General features: G+C 39.5%; 1 protein-coding gene across 4 annotated transcripts in view; it reads left to right on the plus strand.

Moving 5' to 3' along the window:
• Positions 1-12,034, plus strand: part of LOC308352854 (zinc-regulated GTPase metalloprotein activator 1A) — a 54,005-nt gene extending 41,971 nt beyond the window's left edge. For all 4 annotated transcript variants that reach the window (XM_080819310.1, XM_080819311.1, XM_080819312.1 and 1 more), the window contains 5 exons: positions 2,117-2,168; positions 7,575-7,643; positions 7,745-7,810; positions 11,221-11,350; positions 11,717-12,034. In XM_080819310.1, coding sequence (XP_080675436.1) covers positions 2,117-2,168; positions 7,575-7,643; positions 7,745-7,810; positions 11,221-11,350; positions 11,717-11,823 — 424 coding nt within the window. In that variant the 3' untranslated portion in view covers positions 11,824-12,034. The remainder of the gene's footprint in view (positions 1-2,116; positions 2,169-7,574; positions 7,644-7,744; positions 7,811-11,220; positions 11,351-11,716) is intronic.
• Positions 12,035-12,322: the final 288 nt, after the last annotated feature.

Below are 12,322 nucleotides of genomic sequence, written 5' to 3' on the forward strand. Positions count from 1 at the left end.
TACTTAGTGGCCATTTGTAGATGATCTTTGGAGAGATGTCTATTCAAATACTTGGGCCATTTTTTAATCCCGTGGTTTGTTGCTGTTGTTTGTGGCTGAGCTGGAGGAGCTTTTTATGTATCCTAGGTGTTACCCCCTCATCAGATACGTGATTTGGAAATATTTTCTCCCATTTCCTCCGAAGTCGTTGAGTCATATGAGCCTTGTGTGAGGGGTACCCGCCCAGTGCCCAGAGGAAGGGAGCATCCTTTCTCTGCAGACTAAGATGCACACAGAGGAATCTGAAGAAACCGGCCTGAGTATCACCCGGTTTCCTGCACTTGCTTTGTACTCTGTCCCATTTTATCTTTCCACAACCTTCCAGTCTTCATCAAACAGAGCATAAAAACGCTCAGGTTTAACCATTTCTTTGGTTCTTCATTTCTTTATGAAGTCTCCTGTGTTACATAAAACTTATATTAATAGGGGTGTCTGACTGGCTCAGTTGGTTAAGCATCTAACTCTTGGTTTCTGCTCAGGTCATGATCTCAGGGTCCTGAGATCAAGCCCTGTGTTAGGCTCTGCACTTTGTAGAGAATCTGCTTGGGATTCTTTCTCCCTCTCCCTCTTCCCCTTCCCTGCTGCGCACTCTTTCTTTCTCTCTCTGTAATAAATTTGTACCATTTTCTCCTGCTAATCTCTGTTTGTCAATCTAATTTTCACGCCCAGCCAGACACCTTAGAGGGTTGAGGAAAACCTTTTCCTTCCCTGTGGAAGTTGTTGGCAGTTATTTTTAACAACATTGAATATTGAACCTAAGGAAAGAATGTGTGATTTTTCAAACATTTTCTAAGGTAATCTCACTCCACACTTGCTTAAGAACAGTGATAATGCATTAGTGACACTTAAAGAAGTAACTATTTAATGTGAGCCCATTCTGTGACTTAAGCCTGTGCATAACTTTCATTGTGCTCAGTTGCCGAAATGGAGAATCCTTTCCTGAGCAACCAGCTGGGAAGGATTTAATTTGACACTTTCTCTACCAGGACCCCCTCCAGTGAGGCTCATTTCCCTCCGGCAGTTCCTACAATCCTTTTCTCTTTTCTAAACTCCCTGTTAGTAATTTACCCCTCACTGCTGTGCAAAGCAAAACATCTGCAAGGTTTTAAGTCTTTTTCCTCCTCCCAGCCTACCCCCCATCAGTGTCCAAGTGTATGCTACAGTTGTTAAGGTTGTAACTGGTTGTGCCATATTGATCTTCTTACTCTCTTTCATGTCAGAACAATACATTTTTAAGATTCTGTTTGTTTTCTCTCAGTCATTGGCAAGTAACTATATCGAAGGCGTATATTTATGGATGTTACTTATTTCTTAATAAGTAGATAAGTTTAAGGGAAGACACTGCTTTAGGAAAAAGGCTAGTTTAGGTTTAGCCTTGTTTAGTACCTAAACCTAGTTTAGGTACTAGCCTTGTTTTGACATTAGGAAGCCTGGGACGAGTTGAAATTTGGAGCAGTAGTACAATGCTCATGTGTCTTTTTCTGGGCTGGTAATAGATCTGTTGGAATTAAAAAGAAATCTGCTGATATATTTAACCACACAGAGTAGTGTCACTAAAGATTAATTTTTTTCCATATTGTGTGTATATGTATGTGTGTGAGTATACATTTTTTTAATTGAAGTGTAACATACAGTATTTTATTATTTTCAGGTGTATAGCATATTGAGTTGAGAATTCTTTATCTTAACTCAGTGCTCACCTTGATAAGTGTGGTCACCATGTGTCACTGTACAATGTTACTACAGTATTAGTGACTATATTCTCTGTGCTGTACTGTGCTGTACTTTTTATCTTTGACTTATTTATTTTGTACTGGATGTTTTTACCTCTTAGTCCCCTTCACCCATTTCATACCAGTCTGTTTGCTTATTTGTTGAATGTGTACACATCATTAGAAAAAATCTTTAAACATTTTGCTAGCTTTTCTCTATTAGAATGTGTAAATAGTATGTAAAACTGGAACCATATAATAGAGTGAATTGTGGAAACTCCCTTCTTAGCTCTGCATCTCTAAGTAACATATAAGGTTAAATTGAAAGTATATTGATCTCTTAACTTATAATCAGTTTTTTTTAGTTTGCAGAAAAAACTTCAGCATGTGCCAACAACACAGCCTCACCTTGATCAGGTAAAACTGTCTTTAAAAAAAAATATTTTAAGCATAAAAAAAACAAATTGTTCCTGTTAAGACTGTTTTGAGTCTTGCTTAAAAAAAAGTATTTTTGAAGTTTGTTGATAATTTTCAGAATTTGGATGCTTTTTAGGTAATCTCATCTAGCTTCTTAATACATATTAGGAATTCATTAAACCAGAGTTATTTAGAATCTCAAGAAATCGTGCTTTCTAGCTTCTCTATTCAACAGGTCACTCAGCGTATTCTTCTGATGGGAATCACTGCTTAAAAGCAGCCTGGGGGTTCTATATGCAGCCTATTTTTAGCTATGTTGAACCAAAAGATTAATGGAAAGTCTGGTAAAAACCTCTATGGCTTATTTAAATGAAAATTGACTTGGAGTTTCACCTGGAGATAGCACTGTAAATTTGAACTCCCTAAGGTGTCCTTCATTTAGGTGGTCTAAAGCTCTTAATATTTAGGTGCCCTGAATTAAAATTTAGATGGTCTAAAGCTCTTTCTGGTAACTTCTTTGTTCCACTGAAACACAAAGGGAGCATGTGAGTGAGCCATATACCGTCTTCCCTCCTCTGTCTAGAAACCGGCACTCACTCTTTGAAGCATTACTGGTTGTGATGGGGCTACTTGTTTGTCTATCTTCATTTTGCCTCAATTTATGGGGACCAGTACTACTGTGTTCCTGGCACTTTTCCTCTGGGAAGCTTAATAAAATATTCATCTTTGCATGTCTTTAAAATGAGTGAGTGAGAGAAATACAGTTCTCTGGCAGTAGAGTTTTTGGAAAATCCCAACTGTTTACAATACTCAGTAATAGTCATAATGATGAACCGGAAACATGTTCTTACTTTCTAAGTGAGGGACATCATCCTAGGAGTCATCTAAAAGATGAAGAATGTAGTAGTCTCTTCCAAGAATCTTTATAATGGCCAATATCTCTACGTACGTTATCTTGCGTATATCCCTCTCATGGCATTTATAATGCCCTACAGTTTGGGTTGAAATGCTTTTTCCTTGTAGTAGTCTGTACGCTCCTTAAGTGTGGAGTCCTCAGTGCTCTGCACAGGGCATGATATGTGGTGGCTGCTCAGTGAATATTTGTTATAAAAATGAAAAGCTGTGTCTCAAATGGGAAACATCAGAGTCACCTGTGGAACTTTTTAAAAAATATTGGATGTTCAGTAGTCCCCCACCTCGTATCTCCAGGAGTGGGGTTTGGGTGTGTGCAAATTAATGTGTATGTACATTTTTAACATTTTATTGAAATTTCTGAAGATACACAAAAGTACAGAGAATAGCAATAGGAACCCAGTTGCAGTGGTTGTCAACATTTTGCTGATTTTATTGCCTCTGTCTTCCCACTATTTTTTTTGCTTGAGTATTTTTTAAACAGAAAATTTCAAAAATACATAAAAGTGAATGGTATAATAAAACTGCAAGTGCCCATTACCTTTGCTGGGGTGTATGAAATCCAATCCCAGACAGTGTGTCATTATTTCATCAGTAAATAGGGTATGTCTATTTTTTTTTAAGGCTCTACAGGAGATTCTGAGGCACTTCCCTGCTTTAGGCATATAAAAAAGGGCAGAATGTACTACTGCATACAAAGGCTCTGGGATTCAGGGGAATGATGGTCTCCTTTGGTTTAGTGGATCTGAGGCTTCATGAAAGATACTTTTTTTTTTAATGTACAGTAAAGCGTACAGGTTTTTAGCATAGAAGTCCATGTGTCTTTACATATATTTGTGCTTGTTATCAGTCCATCTGCACACATGGACACATATCTCTGTAATCCTCTCTTAGATCCGGATACAGAAGATTTCCAAAATCATTAAGAGAGTTCCTTTGCGTCTCTTTCCAATTAGCAAAGATGCAGCTGCTGTTCTGAGTATGACATCAGAATGTAGCCTTAAACTAGGTTTTTGTTTGACTGGAAGAAGGAAAGAGCAATCCAGATGTTTAAAAGTAGGAAAGTGAGACTGCTCTAGAAGAGGAGGACTGTAGCACGGAAGTGTTGGTGGGATGCTTGGTATTTTAATCCTGAGCTAAGGTGTTGGGCTTCCATGTGTGGGGGCACGCAGAACTCACACTGGGCTGTCCCACAGTGTCAGGTGAGCTGGGTTGGAGCTGATGGCAGGAGACCAAGCAGGAACATACCCTGTGACAAGGGCCTGGACTGTGTGGGTGGCGGGGGGAATGGAAATGGGTTAAATGAAGGGCTGATTCACAGGTGGACTTGCCGGAGTAACCTCACTGACTGATGCAGGACAGTAAGATGGGGCAAGTGATGGGAAACAGGCCTGATTGACTGGAGGGACTTAGGCTTAGAGAAACCTGGAAGGCACACTTAGTTGGAGAAGGATGGATGCCAGATGTTCAGCTTCATACTTGGTGGCAGGATATCCCATAGAGATGACTCAGAAGGAGCTTCACATTTGGGTTGAGCATGTTTTAATGGGCTCAGTTTCCCAAGTGAAGAAACCATGCAGAAGTTATTGCATATTAGATATTGTTTGCCAAAGACTGGGACACCAAGGGAAATAACCTGGGAGGTGGAAGAAAAAATAGACCAGAAAACTAAAATTTTGGAGTTATTCCTAAATTTTATTTTAGCAGCAGTACCTTATTTTACTTCCATTTTCTGAATGATTGCTTTGGTTTTCTGCTTCTTTCTGTATCTGGGAAAAGGAGAGTTAATTTTAGATTCAAAACAAAAACTGGGAGAAAAGTCTGAAATAGGTAATACTTGGTACATAGTAGTTATGTTATTAAAGTTTTATCCCTGAATCATTTGTAATGCAGCCATCTTTCATGGATTCCTTGTTCCCTCCCTATAAGGAGGGCCCAGGGTTAGAGGGTGGGAAGGTGAGAAAACCCAGATGGCAGTCTGTGCATAGTTTATTAAATTGGAAATTATGAGTTGTGACTCTCGTCCTCTGCAGTGGGAATTGAATGGTTTAATCTTTAAGATTTGTCTACTGCAGGATGCCCGGGTGGCTCAGTTGTTAAGCATCTGCCTTTGGCTCAGGTCATGATCCCAGGGTCTTGGGATCAAGTCCCACATCAGGCTCCCTGCTCAGTGGGGAGTTTGCTTCTACAAAACTCTCCTATTCCCCCTGCTTGTGTTCCCTCTGTGGGCTTTGACTCCTCTCTCTGTCAAATTAATAAATAAAATCTTAAAAAATAAAAAAAAAGATTTGTCTACTGTAAGGAGAGTTTATTGAGTACAGAAAAACCTCTAGTTCTAAAATGTGTATCTCATTCCTTGAGCCCCGTAATGCATTGTTGTAATTTTTAAAACCCTTTTTATCTCATACTGGAGTTTATTGTACCCCCTTAGAAATATCGTCATATTGCTAACCTGCCAAAAACAACAGTCATTCCCAGTAAAAATTCTTTAAGCTAGAATAAAGCAGTATTGAGTTCCATGTTGAGACCTTTCCAATATTAAAAGCCAAGTTATCCAACTTGAATAAAATACATTTTAAGCAATTTTGAAGGTTGAATTGCTACTGTCTTTTGAAAATGACAAATTATGTTTCATTTAGCAACCTTTTTGCTATGTATTTTGAAATGTTACATGGTTTTCTAAACATTTTGATATGGATTTTTAGGTATTGCAGTGATTGCTTTAAGGGGAAAAGAAAACTTTAAGTACAGGATACTATTAAACTTACAAAACAAATAGTTTAAAAGCATAGTGTGTTTATTTAGATTTAAAAATAAGTACTTTAAAAAAATTATGATAAACCCATGGGATCTACCCTCTTGACAATATTTTTAAGTATATAGTGCAGTATCACTAGCTAATACTGTCTATGTACTGTTGTACAGCAGATCTCTAGCCCTTTTCCATCTTGCATGACTGAAACTATATTCATTGAACCGCAGCTCCCCATTTCCCTCACCTCCCAGCCAGGCAGCCACCTTTCTACTTTCTACTTCTGTAAGTTTGACCACTTAGATACCTCGTATAAGTGGAATCACATAGTATTTGTCCTTCTTTGACTAGCTTATTTCACTTAGCCTGTTGTCCTCAAGGCTCATCCATGTTGTGGCACGTGGCAACATTTCCCTTTCTTTAAAGGTGAATAATGGTTCGTTTACATCCCACATTTTTATACTGTACTATTATACTACGTTTTCTTTGTCCATTTAGTCTGTTGGTGTTATATTGTTCATCTCTGGCAGTTGTGACAGAACAAGTACTTCTAAAAATCTGACATTTCAAAGTCCATTTTAGTTGACTTTCGTGTCTCACATTTAGCAAGAAAGTCCTTTTTACTTTTCCCATTACCAGCAACAGTGGAGACTAAATATCAGTGTATTTTGTCCTTAGATTGATCTTTAGTACTTACCTTTAGCAATCCTCTGTGTTTGGATAAAAAGCAATTTGGTCTTTCCATATTTTCTGCTATAAGCCTGTGTGCTTTTCTGTTGGTGAATAAAATTGCTCTTAATATGTGCAGTTGCAGGAAATGATGCAAGGCCTTGCTTTACTATGTTTTTTCTTCCTGTTTTAAAGCTTGGCTTGAGCATCTTCTCCTAATTATCCAAGGTGGGGTTTGTGTTTTCATCATCTTACGCTTAGCCCTTGTGTATTTTCATCACTAAGTTGAAATTTTGGTTACAGGAGCAAATGGAGCTTTGAATTTTAGTTATGTGACCAACTACAGGCAATCTTGAGCTTCTGGTTCCTTAGAGAGGACAGTGAGAGATTTATCCAGAGCAGGAGGAAAAATAAGTATCAGAGTTAACATTCTAAATGGTGCCAGCCTTCGCAAACCAAAAGTGACATTATGCTATCGTTCTCATCTCCACATACTCTTCTCCTTTGGCACATACTTGGTCAGAGATAAACTGAATTATCTTTTACATTTTTCCCAGAGAACAGAATTACACTTTTGCATTTGAGTTTTACTCCCGGTTCTGAGTAGTTTATTTTTTCTGAGCATTATTTTTCTCAATTTATAAAAGGGAAATCTCTTTATTCCACAGGATTGTTGTTTCCCAAGTAAATGAAAACATGTAATGAAGTGGCCCAGGCAAAAGTAGCTGGCTCGGTACATAGTCGGTACACTGTGCACGTTACCTTCCCGCTCAGTGCTGAGCATCCTGGAAAGAATGAATGAAACTATGAGTGTCCTTTCCTGAAAGTTTCTCTGTTCAAATACTAACCCACTGATCACCTCTGCAGAGTACAGAAAATGGAACTGCTGCTACCAGAACTCAGCAAGATAGTGAAAAACATAGACCCTGTATACTTGTCAGGCATGTTCGTGAACGTGTTCCTTTTTGTCTTCAAATATTCTGACATCACTATAAAATAATACTGATGTTCTAAAAAGTACACCAATATTACTATAAAGAAAATCATGATTGATTATCTGTCTTGATTTATAGAGCATTATTACGGTGACATTTGAAGTACGAGGAAATGCAAAGGAGGAAAGTCTGAATGTATTTATTCAGGTGAATGCAGTATTTAATTAATAATGATTTACCACGTGTTGTGTTACACGGTTGTTGCTGGCAGCAGTGGTTGGTCTTATTAAATATGTCACTTGATACAGAATCTTCTATGGGAGAAGAACGTGAGAAACAAGGACGATGACTGCATGGAGGTCATACGGCTAAAGGTGCGGAGTACGGTCTACACTTTTATACTTCGGGACAAAGGCCCTTTCCTTTCTCGACTGTTACGTAAAATTGTATTTGGTTTTAAACACAAGCACTGGTCTTAGTACAAATAATCTTTACTGATTTCCTTTTTTTCTCATTTCCATTGCTGAAAAGAAGCTTTAGAAATCACTGCATAAAACGTAATTTATTTGCATAGCTTCATTTAGTGTTGCAGCTAAAACAACCCATGCACCTTGCAGTATCACCCCTCTTGCTCTCCTCCCAAGTGTTCCGAGCAGTCACCTGGCTGATGAGCTTGACTCATTGGAACTCTCCTTTCCTCGGCACATGGTTTGGTTGGTTAGGAAAACTGAATGAATGTCCTTTTTTTTTTTTGGTAAGGGAATGGTGGGGTGGAAGGAGAAGGAGACATAGAATCTTAAGCAGACTCTGTGCCCACTGTGAGCCCCATGTGGGGCTCGATCTCATAACCCCGAGCTTGTGACCTAAGCTGAAATCAAGAGTCAGACACTTAGGGACACCTGGATGGCTCAGAGGGTTAAGCCTCTGCCTTTGGCTCAGGTCACGATCCCGGGGTCCTGGGATTGAGCCCTGCATCAGGCTCTCTGCTCAGCAGGGAGCCTGCTTCCCCCTCTCTTCTGCTTGCCTGCTTGTGATCTCTCTCTCTGTGTGTCAAGTAAATAAATAAAATCTATTAAAAAAAAAAAAAAAGTCGGACACTTAACTGATTGAGCCACCCAGGTGCCCCCGAACATCTTTTTGTGTTTAATTTTCCAAGTGAGCTTCATTAACAGAGAAAGCACATTAGAAATCTTGCTGCAAGGGCACCTGGGTGGCTCAATCGCTTGGGCGTTTGCCTTCGGCTTAGGTCATGATCCCAGGGTCCTGGGATGGAGCCCCGCATTGGGCTCCCAGCTCAGCGGGGCGCCTGCTTGTCCCTCTGCCTCTGCCTGCTGCCCCTCCTGCTTGTGCTCTCCCCCTCTGTCCAATGAATAAATAAAATCTTAAAAAAAAAAAAAAAGAAAGAAATCTTGCTGCAGCTGAACCTGTGTTGCTTGGCGCATTTAGCAGACACTGAAGGTTGTCATAAACAGAGATACAGAACGTCAGAGAAGAATTCTTCCTCTGTATTTGGAAACCCATTCATGTTATTTGGCATTTCGGTATTTATGTCACGGTAGGTTTTTTCCTAGGGAGTATGGGTTCTAGTTGTGTGCTTACCCAGTCAGCAGTCATTTGTCTGCTGCTCTGTTTCCAGAATTGTGCATACACATTTTATTATTACTATTTGTTATTATTACTGTTCGTAACTAAATTTTCCTGTGAGGTTAGCTGCTGACTTCCTGGGTCACTAGAATGACAAAGGTAGAGACAATCAAGAAACCATTCAGGTTTAGATTTCTTTACTCCCTGTGCTGGCTCTACCTGGGATCGGCTTCAGAGCACCACGTCTGTCTGTTTGCAAGTCATTCCCACGCGGAGGAGCTAAGCATGATCCTGCCACTGCTATCCTGACTGTAGCACCATCTACATTCCACAGTCCCACCTGGCAGATTGTGTTTCATTCTGTAACTGCTTTTATCCCCTGCTCCTGAATGGGGGAGGGGGGACACTACAAAGCAGCCCTTGGGGCACGTATACTAGTGCTGCCCCCAACACCTGCACACACGGTTCAGTGGCTCATCCTGCCCCATCCCAGCGGATTTTGTCCTTGGGTGTGTAACAGTTTTTTTGCAGTTGTTTGTCCTTTTGGTTCTTCCCTTCCCCTTCGTCTCATCACAACAGCACTGTGAGAACTGGGGCAACACAGCTTTCACTTTCATAGATGTCCTCCTTTTCTGGCTACAAAATGTTGGTTTGATAATGATGAACATGTTTAAAATGTTCACTCAGGGAGACGCCTGGGTGGCTCAGTCAGTTATGTGTCTGCCCTTGGCTCAGGTCATGATCCCAGGAGATCTCAGGGAGCTGGAATGGAGCCCCACTCTCTGCTCAGCCGGGAGCCTGCTTCTCCCTTTCCCTCTGCCTGCCATCCTCACCCCCCCCACCCCGCCCCACCGAGCTTGTGCTCTCTCTCTGTCAAATAAATAAATAAAATCTTTAAAATAAAATGGGGTGCCTGAGTGGCTCAGTAGGTTAAAGCCTCTGCCTTCGGCTGGGGTCATGATCCCAGGGTCCTGGGATCGAGCCCCACATCGGGCTTTCTGCTCCGTGGGGAGCCTGCTTCCTCCTCTCTGCCTTCCTCTCTGCCTACTTGTGATCTCTGTCTGTCAAATAAATAAATAAAATCTTTAAAAATAATAAAATAAAATAAAATATTCACTCAGCAGCTAGCACTTCAAAGTCTTTAAACAAGTAACAGAAAATTGATGTTTAGATAATTCTTTCCAAGGAGTTTTTACGTATTAAAATTAAAAAGCAGAAACAAATCATATTATACACCTTAAACTAATACAGTGCTGTATGTCAACTTTATCAGTAAAACTAGAAAATAAAAAGCAGAAAACAGAAGTGGTCAAAGGAAAACAGGAAGAACATACACCTAAAATACACGAATACACCAAAAACACACAAAGCTTATGTGGCGAGAGTGACGATGAGTGGTGTGTCTCTTACTGTTCTGCAATACATATATTAACTTTATAACAAGTATAACAAACATTATTTCAGAGAAATTATTTCATGCCCAGAGGGGCCAGTTTATAATTTCTACAAGTCAATAAAAAATGAACTTAATCCAGACAGTGTTTCCTTTCCTTTATTCCATCATTCCCTGCACCATTCATTGCAGCCCAGTCAGAATTATCACCCAAGTCCTTTAACTCCTCATATTTTCCCACTAAAACTATGGAACAGGTGTAAAATCCTTGAAGTAGAAACATCAGTAGAATTCGATGCATGTTTTGTCATTTGGTTGTTTAAATTTTTGGTTGTCATAATCCTGAAAGCACATCCTAATACATATATTAATTTTATTGTTTGAGGGATTATTTTACAAAACATTGGGCACATAAACTTTTTTTTAAAAATTGGAGGCTATGGAGCACCTGGGTGGCTCAGTCATTAAGCATCTGCCTTTGCTCAGATCATGATCCCAGGGTCCTGGGATCGAGCCCCACATCAGGCTCCCTACTCAGCAGGAAGCCTGCTTCTCCCTCTCCCACTCCTGCTGCTTGTGTTCCCTCTCTCACTGTTTCTCTGTCAAATAAATAAAGTCTTTTAAAAAAAATTGGAGGCTTTAAAAAACTATTTCTAGAATGCACAGATAACTGGATTCAAGTAATTTTAACAGCATCATCTTTATGGGTGTGAATTTAAAATGGAATAGGAATAATTAATTAAGATCGATGCTCAATTTCTGCTTTAAATTTGAAATGCGGCTGATTGAACCGTCTCATCTGAGCAGGGGTTGGTGTCGATCAAAGACAAACCAAAACAAGTGATTGTCCAGGGTGTCCACGAACTCTACGATCTGGAGGAGACACCACTGAGCTGGAACGATGACACCGAGAGAACAAATCGACTGGTCCTTATCGGTAAGTGACAGTTAAATTTCTAAAATACATATTTGAAAGTGATATAATAATGCTACTTAACCAGTATTAACCGATCTCAATCCCTTTTGTCAACCTAAATTGTGGTTAATGTATTTGTCTTCATGATGTGGTAACATTCAGAAGAACTTGTTAGGCATTTTATTCCTCTTCAAATGTAGAAAAGTAATTAAAATGCCAATTTGGTTCTGAGGGACTTAACTAGAAATAGGAAGTTAATGGAAGGGATCACTGATTACTTAGTTTTTGTAAATTTCTGAAGATTATCAAGTTGTTAATGATTTAGAATTGGTAGGCAAGCTCATTTTAGTAAGCATCATATGATTACATCATATTTTCTATTTGCAGGCAGGAATTTAGATAAGGAGATCCTCAGACAACTATTTATAGCTACAGTGATGGAAACAGAAAGGCGGTGGACAGCACGTTTCAAAGAAGATCAAGTTTGTCCATAACAGTAAAAGCATTTCTTATCAGAGGGATTGGGTGACAAATCGGGAGTAGGTTTCCTACTGGGTGTATTTCAAGCATCTATTCTTTGCATTACTTCTGTTGTGAATTCCAGTGTACTTTAAAATAGTGTTTATTTTATGGAACACATAAAATGTAGTAAATAAGTACTTAAAACATTTGACGTTCATACAATAAAATATAATGTCCTCTGAAGTATTTGGTTTTTGTTTCGTTTTTTTTGAGAGTGAGTGTGTGAAAGGTGTGTGTTGGGGGAGGGGCAGAAGGAGAGGGAGAGAGAGAATCCTAAGCAGGCTCTGTGCTTAGCATGGAACCCGACATGAAGCTTGATCCCAGGACCCTGAGATTATGACTGAAGCCGAGATCATGACCGGAGCCAAAATCAAGAGTTGGGCACAACTGACTGAGCCACCCAGGCACCCAGGTTTTTTTTTTGTTTTTTGTTTTTTTTTTTAAATAGGTGGTTCACAAAAGTATCTGTCA

This window comes from Martes martes, assembly GCF_963455335.1.
Source record: "Martes martes genome assembly, chromosome: 12".
In the NCBI taxonomy this organism is placed as follows: Eukaryota; Metazoa; Chordata; class Mammalia; order Carnivora; family Mustelidae; genus Martes; species Martes martes.